Here is a 17689-nt window from a genome sequence, read left to right on the forward strand (position 1 = left end):
AGAGTACATTCAATGAAGAAGTTCTAGTCATCAAAAACCCCATAATGAGAGGGAAGAGAAGGGGAGTGTGAAAGAAGTGCCAGGAGGATCTGAGTTTGCAGGAATGGCCAGTGTCCCACACCCATGAGGACGCTCAGGCTGGAGTGCTTCTTGTGAACACCAGACTTCAAGCTGGCGGCTTCAAGGAAGTGGCTTATTCCCTTCCATCGATATTGTTGCTGCTACTTAGGTGGTGGCAGAGTTAGGAAGCTCCAGGGTCTAAGTGTAAAGGTACGGATGTGGAGGGGGAAGGGAGCCACCCTACGCTCAGGAGCTTCAGAGAATCACTAACGGTCTCTTATAGGGAAGAAAGACACTGTAATCTGTGAGCTTTTTTTTCCATTTGGAGAAGTTGTCTTAGGGAAAAGAAAAGAGATTTTGGGGTCCATTTGAACCACCTCAACCATGTTCAAAGATTGCTTCATTCTAAAGTTGACTATGCCGTGGGGAAATAGACCTTGGAGGTTACTTTGGTAAAAGGTTTGTAGTCTATCTTCAAGAGCATGATGTTTATTGAGCCTTCACATTTAGATCCATGATTCACCTGGAACTGGTTTTGGTATATATTGTGGGGTAGAGGTCAAGCTTAATTTTTCATATGAATATCTAGTTGACCCAACGCCATTTATTGAAAAAACCACCCTTTCCCCACTGCATAGCAGTTTCCATTTTTCTGGGATTTTTCTCTTTGGAAGAAGCTAAGGGCCCCACCAATATGGGTGGGGGTAGGGAGGATGTGTTGCAGAAGTTAGCAGCAAGGTCTGGTCTAGCTGCTGTCTGATCTCCTTTGAATCATTGAGGCCAGTCCATGGTGGGGTCTTTTCAGCCAAATGCAGCCTCAGAGGCTGCCTGGTCCCCAGGGTAGGATGCAGAATACAGCAGCTGGTTCTGCTGGGAAACATATATAAGAAGAAAGCAGAGGATTTCTGGGAAATATTCTCCCTCTGAAGGGTGAGTGGCCAAGTATCTGACCCCTATCTTACCCCCACCCCCGCTGGCCCTGTGGGAAAAAGACCAGGTGGTGGGCTGATACTGAAAAGTGTCCCTTTGTCACCTGGCATCTTAGTACCTCAACTAGAAACATCCTGGGCAGATGTTCTGTCACCTGGTCTCAGGAGATGTGGGACCTGCAGCTAAAGGAAAATTCACGCCCACTCTGAACTTATTTCAAGTACAAAACCCCCAACTTCCTTTCCCACAGGCTGTCAGGGACCACCTCCAGGGCAGACACTGTTGTGCCCCACCCATATCCCTTCCTCTTCACCTCTTCAGTGTACACCTGTCTGACTCCATCTGCCAACACCTGCATTTCTTTGCCTGAACATTTTCTCTAGCTTCCAGGATGTATTTTACCACCCATGGGGTGACTGGAAGTGCCAGGAAGGTAGTGCTCCCCTCTCACTCCCTCCAGAAGCCATCAACCACTGACTGGTGGAAGGTGGTGTATAAATAATCCAGCTCCTCCGCCTCTCAGGTGGAAAAACTCTGAGGTGTGTTCTACACCATCTCCTTGAGTTCTCCAGCAGGAAACTGGCCTCAGGTTCTGTTTCTAGGGGAACTCAAACTAAGACACGTGGGAAAGAATGTTGTATTAGTCAGTCTGGGCTGCCATAACAAAATACAATAGACTGGGTGGCTGAAGCAACAGAAATTTATTTTATCATCTTCCTGGAAACTAGAAGTACCAAATCAAGGTGCCAGATGATTTGGTTCCTGATGAGGACTCTCTTCCTGGCTTGTAGACAGCCACCTTCTCACTGTGTCCTCACATAGTGTAGAGAGAGATTTGGGGTCTCTTCTTACAAGGACACAAGTTATCAGATTAGGGCCCTACTCTCATGACTTTATTTAACCTTAATCACCTCCTTAAAGGCCCTATCTTCAAACACAGTCATATGGGGGCGGGGAAGGGCTAGGGCTTCAATGTATGAATTTTGGGAGGACATAATTCAGTCCATAGCAAACATCGTAATTGTTTAGCTCTGCCTGCTGTGGACCGGGGAGTGGGCAGTGTTGACTCAAATGGTTGCTTGAGTAGTTGAGAGATCTTTGAGGACAACACTACATCTTATTCATATCAATCATGGCACCTGACCCATCTCAGGAACCGGAATGTGACCACAGTCCAGTAACCACCTGCATCCAGTACAGATTAGAGTTCTGTGGGTGCTCAGCCTGGGAGGACCCCGGGCAGTGGGAACTGCTCAGAGCCTGAAGAGAGCAGGGCAAGGGCTGGCAGGCTCTGCAACACAGGCTGCAAGTGGGAACTGAGGGGAAGCCAGGTGAGCACTGAGAATAGGTCATGGTGACCAGAAGGCTACCCCTGTCATGGGTCCCAGGCATTGGCCAAGAACACAAGAGAAGGAAGTGGCAGGACCAGCCCATCTGCTTTAGCAAGTGTATTTGTTCAGAGTGCTGCAAGGCATGGGCACATGAGTTGGGTTTTCAGAGGTCATGGAATGTTGCCAGAAAAGAAGAAAGCCTGAGGCTTGGGGCTGGATACTGGGCTCCCTGGACAGTGGGTAAAAAAAAATGGCTTCCAGGGTCAGCCAGCTAGACCTTTGGGTCTAGGGGACATATCTTGGGGATGACAGAGATTCATCCCAGGAGGGAGTAAATGAGCCCAGGAACCTTACATCTTTACCATCCCTCCTTCAAAACTCTAGGAGAGCCAGAAGGTACTTAGGCCTGGGGAGGAGTGTAGGGGGTTGGGACTTGCTCAGATTACAAAACTTGGGAGCCAAAAGCTATCTTACCCAGCTCAGGTGAGGCCCTGCAACCTCTGGTCAGGGAGGATCTTACTTCTGAGCCTGTGTACATCTGGGTAGTATTTAGTTTGCTCTGTTCTGGTTCCCAGCAACTCTCACCTTGGGGGCAGACAATTCCCAGCTTGGTCCTGGACAAGCAGCTGGGGAACAGTGTGCTTTCAGTCAGAGCTCTTGGGGCTGAGCCCATGTCCTGGGTCCTCAGGCCTGTCAGCCTACTTTTGACTTCCCCCAGAGTACCCAAGCAATACTTGCTCAGTTAAACTCTGGGGCTGTTGAAAAAGTCCAAGGTACAAGAAGGCTGCCCGGGGGTATGGTTTGGAGGGGCCCCCACGAGAGCTGCAGAACCGCTAAGAAAAGCAGATCCATGCCAAGGAAGCAGGCAAGAGAGGCCAGGTGGCCACCTGCATCTGTGTTTATTATTCTGTTCTCTTCAACCTCAGCAGAGTAAAGTGTGAGGCCAGGGGCAGCTGGGCCCATTCCATGGTTCTATGGGACCAGCCAGTCATGTGTGGGGGCCAGAGTCCATGAGACACCCATTGGGGGAAGACCCACAATTCAGGGGGCCTGCACCCCCTCTTTTGCACCCGCCATGCCTGAAGCCCCCACTGGGATTCATGATGTGGCAAGCATGAGTGTGCAGTCCGCAGTGGGAGTGGGGCAGCCACGGGGTCAAGTGGCTGTCAGGAGCTCCATGGGAGCCTGGGAAGACCTCCTGAGGCTGCTGGGCACCCCCTTGCCCTGGAGAGAAGTTGGGATGCTGGGCTGGTGAGATGGGTCCAATGCAAACAGGACTTTCCTAGGCCACCTCTCCCTGAGCTGTCCTTTTTCCCACAGTCCCCTTCCGGTGCTTCTGTCATCCAATGTCCTTGGTCTGTGTAAATTCCACCTCTTCCAGAGGAACCGACCCAACCAGTGAGGTCCTGCATCCCAGTACCTCCCCAGGATGCTCTCCTGCCAAGAGCATCCGCACAGTGTTGGGGCTGGTCGGAAGAAAGGGCGGTGAGAGAAGCCGGTAGGGCTGGGGGGGCCTTGAGCATGGGGACAAAGTCCTCTCCCCATTCAGGCCCGTGGGTTGAGGTCTGCCCACAGCCCTGACCCTTGATCTGTCTGTGCTGCCATTCAGGACATGAGTGTGAATCCTGGAGGGACCTCTCCGGTCCAGGCTCAATGGGGGCCAGACCTGTAGACCTGGTAGGGAAATGGAGAGACGGTCCTGGAGGAAGGCTGGCTGCAATGGAACAGGAAGACATTTCTCTACTTGTTCAGTTTGGGATAATGCATGGGCTATGTGGACATGACAGCTGTCTAGATGGGCCCTGGAGAGGGACGCCAGCTCCCCCTCCCTGCTAAGGTCTTTTGGAGAGCTATCCGGGGCCAGGAGAGGAGGCAAGGCCAGCCAGAGACCTACCGTCATTAGGAGTACGCCAGGCCCTGAAGCCCCCGGGCTGGAGAGTGGAACTTCTCAGAATCCTCAAAAGGCTGGTCTGCAGTAACCAAGGAAGGAGCCATAAGGCATGTGTAGCCTAGGAATCTGATTTGCCTGTCCTCTCTGGGCTGGTCCAGTATATAGGGAATATAACACTTTCTGGTGCAGAGCTATCAAGAGCCTTGAAGGTAGTGAGCCACACCTATCTCTGGCCTGGAACCAGCATTACAGAGTTAAGTAAGGCCTCTAAGGATGTACAGTTGTAAGTGTTTGCTGCCCTGGCTTTCTCAATCAAGAGAAATGACTCTGGGCTCCTCTTCTCAGCCCTGCCTCCTTCACAGGGCTTGTCTCAAGGTGAGGAAGCCGATGGCCAAGTACCAGGACAGAAAAGGAAAGAGGCCAGCCTCCAGCAGCAGTGGCATGTCTTCCTCCCATATCTCCATGAAATTCTTTACTTCCATCACCCCTCGCCCCTGCTAAACCCCTCTCCTGGTTGTCTTTGTTGGCAGGAGAGATTGGTGACACTGTACTCTCCACCCGTCACGTCTTAAGCTCTAGACACGCCTGGGTTAAGAACAACATGGCAGAAAATGACTGTGTGCCCTTTCAGTCATCCTAGAGCACTATTTAACAAGCCCAACCTAAGAATCATCTTCCTCTAGGAGATGTGACTTGTTTTTTTTACTTGCTATATACACTATTGGTTAGGGCCAAGGCTTTGTTAAGTTGGACGCTGACTTGGATGAAATTGATAAATGGCAAATGACAACCATTTCACAGATGGGATATGGAGGGGTGACGTGGTCTCAATTCCCGATCTGTACAATGGGAGCGGGGAAGCTGGTGTAAACTTTGTCCAACTTTGTTTGCGTCCACCCAGAGTGACCAGTCCCTACCCATGGTGTGTGCTACCCTCCAGTGGATGCACAGGTGAAAAGCATGCAGCCTACATGAGATTTCTCTGGCTCTGAGCATTGAGTCTCTGCTCTGGGCTCAAGTGGGTGGGGGTGGGGCCTTGGGGTGCTTTTTGACCTTCTCCAACTGGACCTTCATGGATCCCTGCAGAGCTCCCTGCTCTGCACCTTCCAGGGAGAACTGGTCAACTGGCATCAGGCTCTGGTGAGATGTGGGTGGAGTGGGTCCCTCAAGCCCAGCTGCTCCACCAGGCCACGGTGGGGCAGCATGGACCGCTCACCTGGAAGCCCCTCTCCGTGGGCTCTGGGGCAGGCCTGGGGTGGGGAGCTGGATGGGCGCAGCACAGGGGCGAAGGCGCTCCTCTGTTTGACAGCGGAGATCATGTTGACAGGCGAGAAGGAGAAGACGCTGGTGGTAGGGGCAGCGGCTGAGAGGGACATGGAGGAGGCAGCGGCCAGCGGGGGGCTAGAGGGCATGACTCCGGGGCGGGGCAGGGAGGGGCAGGTGCAGCAGGGAAGGCAGTGGGAGACACAACAGGGAGACAGCACCAGAGTGAGCAGCTTGGTCGGGGCCCTGGCAGGAGCAGTGGGCCCCAATTGGGCTGCTGACCCAGGCACCAAGCTCAGACCTCACTGGGGGCTGTGAGGGTCCTGGGGAGACCAGTACAGGGCAGGGTCTGGAAGCAGGCTGGGAGCCTCTGGGGTCCTGGGCCAACACTCGCCTTTTGGGGGGTTCTGGAGACCCTTTCTCAGGGCTGGAGGTGACAGAGTCAGACTAGGTAAAAACAAAAGCAAAACCAGAACATCCAACAAAATCAAATACTGGGAGGTGACCCCAAAGAAGAGGGATGAGCAAGAGATGGAACAGGTTAAGATTCCTGCTGAAAACCATTGGGAGTCTGCGATGCTGAGAAATGCTTATGGGCTCTAGGGTACCAAGGTTAGCATCAAAGAATGGGGTTCATAGAAGAGCTGGGGTAAGGGGTCAGGGATGAAGTCTGGGGGGGTATATGTAGGCTTCTGTTACAAGGCCTCTCTGTCCAGGATCACAGCTCACACAAGCACTTTAACTTCCTCCACAAATATCCTCCCCTTACTAATCACCCCTCACCCCTCGCACTTGGTTCTCTTCCAGCTTAATGCATGTCCTTGTTATATCCAGCCCAGGTCCTGTATCGCCCTCTTCCAGCTGGTCAATTTTAAAGAAAGACGTAGGGATCTATATGCTCAGATCTTCCTGTTCTCCAACCCCCTAGCTGCTCAGGGCTGTGGCTTGGTTTCCTACACAGAGGCTTTGCCTGCCTCTCCTTCCTGCAGCCTCCTCTCCTAGGGGCTCCTGCCCAGGGCATCTCTGGATCTCTCTTTCTACATCCTCATCAATCAAAATTCCCTGACTCTCCTAAAGACCAATCAGGCTGTTAATTCAGTGTTGTGCAAGCAGCTGGCTATGGGGTGGGGGTGGGGGCTTCCTGGAAGAAACCAATAGCCTAAGAAGGCTGTCTTTGGCATTAAGGAACCCCTCCCCCACTTTGATACTATGCTGTCTCTGTTCCAAATGTCCTCAGCCCCATGGATGGCCATTTCCTTTAAGACAAAGCTCAATGATAGCCAAGGAGGCCGTGAACTCCATGGAGGGCTTAGGACAAATGTACTCTATCTCTCAAGGCCAGGGGCTCTCAGCCACATTTTGTAGCTTGGGTAGGACTGGGAGTTGTGGCTCAGTCCAGGGCTGCTCGTGGCTGAAGTAGAAGACCAAGGGGAGGCCCAAATAGACAGCTCCAGGCCCTCTGGCTGGGATAGTTCTGGATGCCATTCCAGGCATGTCCTGGCACACTCAGTGAAAATGACTGCCCCTGAAGCTGTACCGCAAAGTACTCTGCACATGAGGAGTGGATGGAGACCTGGGTAAGCACTGGTCAAGACAACATTACCAGATGGGGCTGGCCCATGGGCAAGTCCAGGATGTCTTCAGCTGATGCTGGACGGAAGTGGGGCATAAGTAGCTCTAGAATTCTCTGTCCTTTGGCTGAATGGGGAGACCTCAGGTGGCCCGGTTTCTGTCCATTGGGGCAGTGTGTTCCTCCACTGCGGACAGCACCATGTGTGTAGTGGGGAAAGGGGGTGTGTGGTCCAGACTCCACCAACTTCAAATCTGAGGGGCGCCTAGAGAGAGGTTGTAAGAATACTGCCCCGGGAACTGAAGGAAAGTGGGAGCAGTAGAGCCTGGCCTGGAGAGACAGAGGCCTTGGGAGAGACACCAGAAGGTCACGGCCTGTGTGGATGCTGGCATATGAGGTTTCAGGTCCCAGAAGCTAAGCTTGGGCAGAGGGAAGAGCACCAGCCTCAAACCCACAGCCAGAAAGAGCAGTACCCAGGATGTAGGCCACTGGCAAGGAAGGCTAGGCAGGTGGCCAGATAGTTCAGTCCTCAGCAAAAGCAAACACAAGACGGGAAAGGTGAGGAAACCGCAGGAAAAGCCACAAGCAGCTCCAGTCCTCTGGCACAGCAGTCTCTCCCAGGACTTGAGGTACAATCTCTCTTACACTCTATAGAGAGATGCGCTGTACACAGTAGGTGCTTTGTAAATGTCTGCTAAATAGCTAAGCTATAAGGAGCTGAAAACAGGCTGCTCTGGAACTTGGTGTTGGAAAGAGGAACTTGAGGGCAGTGCAAAATAGTAAAAGCATAAATGCCCTGTTGCCCATCCATCCAGTTTTGGGCTGCCTCACCCCCAGGAACCCAGAGGATGGTTGGTGCCCAGTGGCATATTCAAATTTGAGAACAGCCCTAGGCAGGGGGTGATAATGATCCCATTTTAGTGAGGAAACGGACATTCAAAGAAGTAACTTGCTGAATGTCAGACAGCTAATTTGGACACTTAAACTCTGAGTCCAGCTGTCTGACCACACAGAATTCGCTCACTCTGCCCGACTCCATCGCAGGGAGTCATGTCTTCCCTGCTCCGACTGCTGCCTCTCAGACCAAGGCTCTAGGGGAGAATGGAGCCAGGACCAAGGCTCTAGGGGAGAATGGAGCCAGGAGAAAGCCCCTTTTTCTTGAGCCCCGAGTTCCCTCAGGCTTCCGGCAGAGGGCGCCAGCCTCCTCCCAAAGTCCTGGCATTAAGACCGAAAAGCGGCGGTTCGCCAGGTTTCAGAGGGACGTCCCCTAGTTAAAGCCCGTTTCAGGAGGAGGGGAGGGCTAGAAGCGATGTGTACCACTGGAATCAGCAAGAAGAGCTAAAGGTGCAAGAACTGCCCCAGCTCCAGGGCCCGGGATGTGAAGCCGAGGGGTGGGGGGGGTGGGGTGGGTGAAGTACCCAACTTCAAAGAAAGGTCTCACGCACAGGGCTGGCCTGGCTTCCAAAGGCAAGGCCAGGGTAGATCCTCAAGGGACAGGTGCCGGAAACCCCTCCCCCCATGGGCTGGGCGGGGGCAGGGCTGAGCCCCATTCTGCTCCCTAGGGCCCCAGTCCCTCCCTCCGCGGGCATGGGACACTCACTGGCGAAGGGTGAGGTGGCCGTGGAGCCATTGAGGAAGCTAGGGGACCCGGGCACGCCGAGGCCGGCCACGCCTGGCGCCCCGTAGCCGCCGAGGCCTGCTCCGAGGCCGCTGCCGTAGCTGCTCTGCTGCGAGCCGGGGCTGGGAGCGAACCCGCGGGGGGACGCGCTGCTGCAGCTGCGCGCGTAGCCTGCGAGAGAGCGGCGGTCAGAGATGCAGTGCCGCGGGGAAGGGACCGTCTGAGTGCAGGGGACTGCGGGACGCACCCGGCTCCGGGCCTGGCGTGGAGTCCCCGACGGCGATGGCCAGCGGGCTGCTGAAGGCGTTGATGCCCACGACGGCGGGGTGCGGATGGCTGGGAGCCAGGGGTCCGAGCGGGGCGGGTGCTCGCGGGGCGCTGTACAGAGCCTCGGCCACGTCCGCCGCCCGCTTCAGGAGGAGCTCCTGTGTAGACAAGGGCAGGGCATGGCCCAGGGAGCCGCAGGGACAGGGAGGGAGGCAGCCCCCGGCCTGGCGGCGCTAGGAGACGACCGGGGGGCGCATTACCTGGTTACTGCTGGGCACTCCGTACAGGGCCTCCGCCAAGTCGGCCGCCCGCTTCAACAGCACTTCCTGGGGGCAGGGGAGGAGACAGCGGGACCCCTTGGCAGTCCCTGGAGGCAACAGAGGGGCCAGAAGCCCCCTCCTCCCACCTCGGCTGCTGGACACCCTGATTCCCTCCCAGCTGCGCCCCTCTGAGTACCTTGGGCAGCCTCTCGGGATCTCCGGGGTGTCTGGGAATGACTTTCTGTAGCCTCTGGAATCCGTAGTCAATGGTGGGCTCATTCAGGGCTGGGGAGAGGGGTGGCGTTTGGAGGACGCCCACTCCCAGCGCCCTGCGCAGGGCCAAGGCCACAGACAACTAGTCCAGGAGCCTCACTGCAGACCCCTCCACCAAGCTTAGCTCAAACCTCTCGGGAAACTCCGGGCCCACGGGTCAGCGAGCTTCGAAGTTTCCTCAGTTCCTCTCTTATTAGAAAAAAAGGAAACTATATACATATTAGCATCTATATTGCTGGAGGCAGGACTGAAAGAAGAGTTTTCTGTCTGCATTTGGTCTTATTAGGAGTAAATTATTATGTTAAAAAAACCAAAACCCCAACAGTCTCCATTTATCACGGCTCAGGTGGGCTCTCAGCACCTGAACATTAAAACTTTGCCTGTGCTCCAGGGAAGGAACTGGCCCCGACACACAGCTCTCCGGAGGGCCCAGGACGCAGCAGCCTCCCGACCAGGCTTTCGACGCCCTCATCTCTTCCTCCTCACCCCAACCTCACTTCCAGCTCAACCGGCGTCAAAGCCTTACCTACCTTCACCTCCAACTCCAGCTTTAGAGAATTTCCTTTAGTTTTCCCCAAAGGGTAAAGTGCTCACTCCCAGGTCTTTGCACCTGCATCCTTTCTCCTGGGACCCTTTCTTTCCCCATCTCTATCTCCCTATTGCTCCCTCCCGTCCCAGTTTAGCCTACTCTTCCGCCAGGAGGTATCCCCTGGCCGACAACCCCTCCACCCACAGCACACTGTGTTCACAGCTCGGCTGCCCCCAGTTAGACTGGAATTCCGTTAGTAAGTAGGGTCACTACCCAGTGGCCGGAGCCCCCTGAAGGGCTCGGTGAATATCTGTTGGGTGGGATGGGGAAGATGGGAAAAAGTGGGTGGTTTGGGCTGGAGAGGGTAGAAGGGTGGAGATGGAGAGGACCCTGGATCAGCGAGCCTATTTTGGGGCACCTTTGAAATAAACATCCCGGTGGAAATGTTCTAGACTCGGGAGAGGGAGGTTCTAGACACGCTGGCGTGAGGTAGAGTGAAGGTAAAGGGCGGAGACTCAGCGCCAGGCAGGGTACTGAGGAGCCAGGGAGAAAGAGCTAGAAGCACAGGGAAAAAAGATCCGGAGCGAGGAGGGGTCTTAGGGCGTCCCGGGTGGGGCGGGAAGGCCGTCAGCAAGCACTAGGGGGCGTGGCCACGCTGTTGACCTTGGCTAACTCGGGGACCGGGGCTCACACGGGCAGCGTGGGGCTCAGTCCTTCGACCCTAGGCGTCCCCTCTCCCGCCTGACTCCTTACCTGTGTAGACAAAGCGGCCGGGGGCTCCCTTGCAAAATTGCTTGGACTTGTAGGACAGCGTCACCTCCACCACCCCGGGAATGTGCCGCGGGGGCGTCTGCACCCGTATGGCGTGGGGCGTGATGAGCTGCGAGGGGAGAGGGGATGCCTGCGAGTTCCGACCTGGCGAGGGGAGGGCCCAGCCCCGAGGCCCGGAGGGAGACTGGCGGGAGTGGCCCACCTCGCTCCACACGAGCACGTTCCCGAACACGACCTGCAACCCGTCGAAGAAGTTGTCGCCGATGACAATGACGGTGGCGCCTCCCGTGGTCCATCCCTCCCCAGGGCTGATGGCCTTGATGCAGGGGGTGGCAGCTGGGAGGCAGGAGAGGAGCTAGGTCAGGGGCGGGCGCCAAGGTGGGGACTGGGGGCTGGCTGGGCCTGTGGCAGCCGGGGCTGGGCCGGGGGTCCTGACCTTCGGAGGGGTCCAGGCGGCGCGCCCTGCGGCCATGCTTGGAGTTGTTGTGCACAAACATGTTGTCTGACACGGCCAGCACGTGTCCGTCCACGCTCACCGTCGTGGACACCACCACCTGCGGGGAGAGTCGAGGCCAGCCTGGCTGGGGCCCATTGGGGCTCCCGGGAGTGAACTGTTATGGGGCACCAGCAACTTGACGCCATGGCTGGTTGCTGAAATTCAAGGGTCACTGACATGGGGAAGAGCTTTAGTCCCTCAGGGGCTGAGCCGGTGGAAGGGGGCCAGCTGTATCAGGTGACACCCCCAGATGCACAATCTCTGACTGCCTAGGGAAACTGACCCCTCAGGAGCTAGAAAAATCAAGAACCCTGAAAAAAAACCCTGGTTCCTTGGTCGCATTGGCTACTGCTTTTGCACACATGTACCCCAGGTTGTATCCCCAGGGCTCCAAGGCAGAAATGGGTCTTAGGCAAGTGGGAGTGAGAGTTTTGATTGAGGGAGCAGCCTCAGCCTGAGAATCCATCAGCAAGAGCCCCCACCTATGGGAGGAAATTGGGGCTGCCTCCTTCTCCACCCCCCTTCACTGGGAGGAGTGTGCAGGTAGGGGATGTGCTAAGGGCAGCTGCACTCCCGCTTCATGCTATGCAAATTAGCTGGGTCGTTAATCATGTAAAAATGTCACAATTAGCATCTCCTTAAGTGGGACTCTAATGAAGCCTCCCTTGGCAGCCAGCATAAGTTGAGATGGAGCTGCCCCACCCCCAGCAGGCACCCGGCCTGAAGCACTGGGCTGGTCAGGGATCTGCCCTGGGGGCCTTTCCCAGAGTGGGAGGGCCACAGCCTCCCCACAACTCCTACTATCAGAAAAGGGCAGGTTTGTAGAGGGGAACCCCCTCCCCAGACCCACCTGGAAGCGGCGCATGTCTCTGGGATTCCCTGCGTTCTTTAGGCAGTTCTGGTTGCATTTGAGGAAGAACTTGAGGAAGAACCTGAAACAGTGTGGTTGGTGGGTTCAACGGTCTGGGGGTTCTGGAAACAGATGAAAGTCCAACTGCTCCCTGCCATGCCACCTCCCAGCAGGGTGACTCCCCTCTGCCTGCTCACACGCAGATACAAACTACATATTCTCAACACAGAGTGCCTGATACCCATGGAGTAGACTCGTCCCAACGACTACAGCACTACACAGAATATCCCCCACAGTGTAGGATTACAGAGTGCTTATTTGTCTCACAAAGTGTATACTCATCACACCCACACAAAGTATATTCATAAAGAATATGTCCATTATATATACTGTGTATACTTATTACTCATGAATATTACCCACGACACAATGTATACTCCACATGCAGCAGGTGCTCACACTTACTCCATTTATATTTGTCATAGTATATGCCCATCACACATATAGTGCATCCATACCACATAGCATATTCCTCCTCCAGAGTGTATCCATCACTCACACAGTGTATACTCGTCATAAACAGTGTATACATTCTATACACTGTATATGCCTTACATACCGTTACTCACAAAACACAGCCATCATACACAGTGTATACCCACCACACTCAGGATATACCCTTCAAAGCAGCATATGCTATCTGTAATCCACATACAGCCTATACTCATCACACCCATATGGTCTATTAGTCACACACATAGTCCATACCCATCATGCACAGTGTATGCCCATCCTACATAGTATATGCACAGAAAGAATATGAGAATATATGCATTGATGCAACATTTTCTGTTGTGTATGATTACCTAAAATATAGTTATTGCAAATACTGTACAGTCATCACATATAGCAAGTATATCCCCCCAACAAATCCCTCTCACCCACAGCAGATCTCACACAGAGCAGACCCCTACCCCAACACCCCCCCCCACCAAACAGATCTCCCTCACACATATTCTATATCCATTATATACACAGCAAAAACCTATCATACACACAAGATGTGCCTGTCAGACATGCCGTACAGATACACAGTGAATACCTTCTTTTTCACATACAGTAATTGGGGAAAAAAGGTATAGGATATGCAGTGATGAGCATGTTTTTTAGACAAACACTTTGGTATTTGGACCTTCAGTCCTTCCAGGCAGTTGGCTGTGATTGGGGGGGCCTTGGCCCTGACACTCTCCAGTGAGGTAACCACAGATAACACTGATTTTGTACTCTTAGTAAACTCAGAATATTATTAATATCTGCCTTAGCCTGTACAGGACTCTGTGAGCATCCGGGGAGATGCCCTTTACAAACTATAGTGGGCGGGGCTAAAGTGTGAGGGTCCTGCCATGTAGCTCAGCCTCCTAAGCCACTCTATGAGCTCCTCTGGCCAGCTTCCTCATTTTACCACCACCTTGTGGTTTTGAACCCCAAATTTGAACATACATTGAACTCATCAGAGTTGCCTCCAAAGTCTATGAACATGAAATTCACATTCAGAGGAAGATATGTTACAGGCTCTGAAAGGTAGTCCCCAAAGACCAGGTCCCGAAGTGTTGGGAGGGGTGGGTACCACCTCTGGAACAGAGGTGTTCCGGGGGTGGCCCCTCATTGGGTGATAGTGCCAGTCAATTTCCTGGAGATGCACTTCCCCGCAAGCCCTGCCTCTGTCCCACTCCTGACCACTTAATACCTGTCATATTCTCCCACACAATGGGTGTCCCTCTGGGAACCCCAAAGTTTTCCTTTCCATAGGGGCAGTACATCAGCATGCATTTCCACCCACAGTGGACACGCCCCCACTTTCACGTGGTGTAAACTTTCTTTACATCCTTCTAGAGCACTCTGAGGTACAGACGTGTCATATGACCCCAGGTGGTACACACCCACCATGTACACACCCCATCCACCCCTACAGGATACCCTGCAGTGCAGACAGTTTATATGTCCCCAAGTGGTAGTCACCACAGGATAGATGCCCTATATACCCCAATAGGTCACCCCAAGGTGCAGGCACCTCAAATGCTCCCAAGTAGTATACCTGCACAGTGTGGATACTCCGTTATCTCACATTATATGCCACAGCAATGATTTCCTACCCCTATAAGACACCCCATGGTGTAGACACCTCTATGCTTATAGTAGTCACCTCTAGCATGTCCCACATTCATATGACATAGCATGCAGACACCCTAATCACACATGGTTTATTTAAATTCCACATTCACGTGTTCAGTCCTTTACAAGGTGACAGACAGGAGGGCAAAACAGCAGGACAGGACACAGTCTCTGTCCTGAAAGGGATTCATGCTCGCCCTTTGGATGTCACTGATGATGCAACAAGCACGGGAGTACCTCATTGCTGAAACACACTTCCCTTATATCTACACACACGCCTGCTGCACCCAACCCCTCTCCCAAACCTACAGAATCCAGAGGAAGGTGCCGTGAGATGGAGCTGGAGATGTAGGCTGTGGCCCAGGCACTGACTCACTGTGTGGCCTGGGGTAAATCCTGCATCTTTGGCATCCATCTTCATCCATGACCCAGGAAAGCAGAAATTGATGGTTGCTGAGGCGTCTTCCGGTCCTGCTTCTGGGACATCCTTTATTTCTGACCTTCCAACGCCTCAGGCTGCTATTTCTTGCAGGGTCCTGGCTCCCCCTAGGGGAGCCACCTCTTGCTCTGTAGGTCTTCCCACCCTTTCCGTTGTATTACAGATTGCATTTGTCCTTTGGGTCCACGCCAATTCCCACTTCTTGTCTACCAGCTTTTTCTGGCCACTCTAGGCTTCAGGGACCACCCCACCCTGAGAACCCCAGGACCTTGCCAGCACCGCCATCTATGTGGACCTGCCCCAAGACGTCGCAGTTTTTGAGCCTGGTTGTCATTACCTGCGGAGTAGTGTTGAGTAAGCAGCAGCCACACAAGGCCTGGGCCCTCCATGGGGGTAATAAGAGTCTCCTTGTCCTTTCCCTCTGAGCCTCTAGCTCAGAGCTGCACACAGTTGATGTCATCAGTGGCAGAGCTGCTGAGATCTCACCCAGTACCAGCTAGTAGTCCATGAGGCTGCTCCCACCCAGTCAGAGGCCCAGCCAAAGCACACATTTTCCAGAGAGCCTGCAGATGCTGCAGTGCATCCCCTGCCCCCTGCCAGCCTCAGGGCTGTTGAGAAAAATTATCCACAACTTGAAAATAAGGCAAAAAAAAAATAAAATTACCATGAGTCCTTTCAAAGTCATTCTGGAACAGTGGTTTCCAAAGTGTGGTAACCAGACCAGCAGCAGCACCATCACCTGGAAACCTGCTAAAAACGCAGAATCGCAGGCCCCACCTCAGACCCGTTGAATCAGAAACTCTTGGGGTGGAGGTGCCTAGCCACTTGAGTTTTCATAAGCCCTCCAGGTGATTCTGATGCTCCCTAAAGTTGAAGAAGCACTGCTTTAGAGCTTCACTATCCCATTCGACAGCCACTAGTCCTGTGTGGCACTGAGCACTTCGAATGTGGTTAGTTTGAATAGAGATGTGCTGTAAGTGTAAAATGCACATCAGATTTCAATTGTTTAATTAGAAAAAAAAGAATGTAAAATATCTCAGTAAATTTTTTGGAATTGATTACATGTTGAAATGATATTTTGGACATATTGGGTTAAATAAAATATATTGTCACAATTAATGTTACCAGTTACTTTTTTAAAAAATGTGGCTACTAAAAAATTTTAAATTACATATGTGGCTTGCGTTATATTGACACTGCTGCTCTAGAGTATTATGTTAACAAAGCCATCTTGAGGTTTGGCTGGTTCTCCAAGGGAAAGTAACTTTTAACTCATATTTGCTATTGATTGGGGTCCAGAAGCTGCAAAGTAAGGTGCTCATCTACAGAAAACTGATAAGATGCAAATGATTTTTGTTGGGAGAAATAAGTAATTTTTGTTCAGTAGAGAAATTAGTCCTAAAGATTACAATTTTTATTGACCTATGGACATTGAATAGCTTTGTATTTAACTTGGCAATCTTATTCCGGTATTTTTCACCTATTCCATTTCTTCTCCCTTCCTCCTTTCCTGCCTCCACCCCTTTCCAAGCTCCCCTGGAAAGAAGAGAGCTTGGCGGGGTCTGGGTAAGTGAGGACTGTGCCATCCTGCTCTGGGGCCTCCCATCCTAGGCAGGAAGGGACGTGCACTTTGTTGAAGCCCTGCTTGCCATCAGGGAAGCACCTCTTCCTCCTCCTCCCAAGCCTGGATGATACCAGGGGTGGGAAGGATTAGGGAATGGGAGAAGGGGGGTGTTTCTGAGCAGCCCGGTCATGGAGCTAGAAGGGAGCCCCTTTTCCCAAGCTGGGCAGGACCAAGCCCACAGTACTGGCTGACCTGAAGTATCCCCATCGAGGGTGAGCATTTTAGATGTCCCCTGGGTCAGGCAGGACCTGTGCCCAGTGACACCCTTATTGTGGCCATGAGGCTCTTTGGGGGCATGGTCCCACAGAAAAGGTAGTAAGAGAAAGGTAAAGTCCCAGGAGCTGCCATTAGAACTACTAGAAGAAAACATCATAAATACAAGTATGAATTACAAATATAATACAAAGCTGTGCAAAAAAATTTAAAAAGTCATCCGGGTCTAATTTATCAAGCACTGGGCCAGAGCCTGGAACCTGTCACTTGCATTACCTTGTTTGATCCTCTCATAGTCCTGAGGTTATGTAGGTCTACAATCATCCCTACTTTGTAGATGAGAAAACCAAGGACAAGCAAGGATAAATTACAAAGTCACAGTAAATGTCAACATCAGGATACAAATTTGGGACTTTAGGCACCACTGACATTGACAAGAATCATAGAAAAGTCCCTTAAGTGGGGTTCTTACAGTCCATCTGAGCCCCAGCCACAGGGCTTCTGCTGCAGGACCGTGCAGTAAGCTGTCTTTCAAAAGAGGCGGGCCGAACACGGACCAGGTTAGCTACGGAATGTGCATTTCCTCAAGGTTACACGTTCATCGGGGTTGCAAAGGAAACCCAGTTCCCCTTACCCCTAGTTTTGGTTGGGCCTTTGGCCGTTGTGACTGCTGCTCTCAATATGAGAAGATTTTTCAGGATTAAAGACCAGTTGCCCAAGACGAGCCAAGAATTGATCAGTGTTGATGTTCTGTGAAGGGTACATGTGGTTCATTATTCTATTCTGCCTATATGTTCGACATCCTCCACAGTAAAAAGTTTAATAAAAGACCAGATGAAGAGTTGTGGACAGTGGTCATCCAGCTAATAAAGCAATATAAAAGGTGGTGGTTATGCATCATGAATTTGATGCCTATGATTTCAATGAAACATTAAGAACAGTTCACCCACACATCTACCTTACTACACCCTGAACTTAGTTTAGCCTTCTTAATCATTTCTATAAACGCTTTTTCTTTCTCCCTGTAAAAACAACTCAAGATGAAATTAAAATGAGCCTTCCTTGTCAATAGAATATTCCCTACAAGAAGCAAATGCTGGACTGACTCAAGTGAAAACATTGGATTTTTTTT

At 52.4% G+C, this 17689-nt stretch overlaps 1 protein-coding gene across 1 annotated transcript in view; it reads right to left on the minus strand.

Annotated features, from left to right (window-relative positions):
• Positions 1–1684: 1684 nt before the first annotated feature.
• Positions 1685–17689, minus strand: part of EBF4 (EBF transcription factor 4) — a 59392-nt gene continuing 43387 nt past the window's right edge. The window contains exons 7-17 of the mRNA XM_019645676.1: positions 12110–12191; positions 11200–11317; positions 10966–11099; positions 10746–10872; positions 9387–9475; positions 9191–9256; positions 8911–9088; positions 8646–8834; positions 5429–5626; positions 4216–4291; positions 1685–4035 (exon numbers count right to left, since the gene is read on the minus strand). Of these exons, the coding sequence (XP_019501221.1) occupies positions 4221–4291; positions 5429–5626; positions 8646–8834; positions 8911–9088; positions 9191–9256; positions 9387–9475; positions 10746–10872; positions 10966–11099; positions 11200–11317; positions 12110–12191 (1252 nt within the window). The 3' untranslated portion in view covers positions 1685–4035; positions 4216–4220. The remainder of the gene's footprint in view (positions 4036–4215; positions 4292–5428; positions 5627–8645; positions 8835–8910; positions 9089–9190; positions 9257–9386; positions 9476–10745; positions 10873–10965; positions 11100–11199; positions 11318–12109; positions 12192–17689) is intronic.

This window comes from Hipposideros armiger, unplaced genomic scaffold (assembly GCF_001890085.2).
Source record: "Hipposideros armiger isolate ML-2016 unplaced genomic scaffold, ASM189008v1 scaffold_94, whole genome shotgun sequence".
Taxonomy (NCBI): Eukaryota; Metazoa; Chordata; class Mammalia; order Chiroptera; family Hipposideridae; genus Hipposideros; species Hipposideros armiger.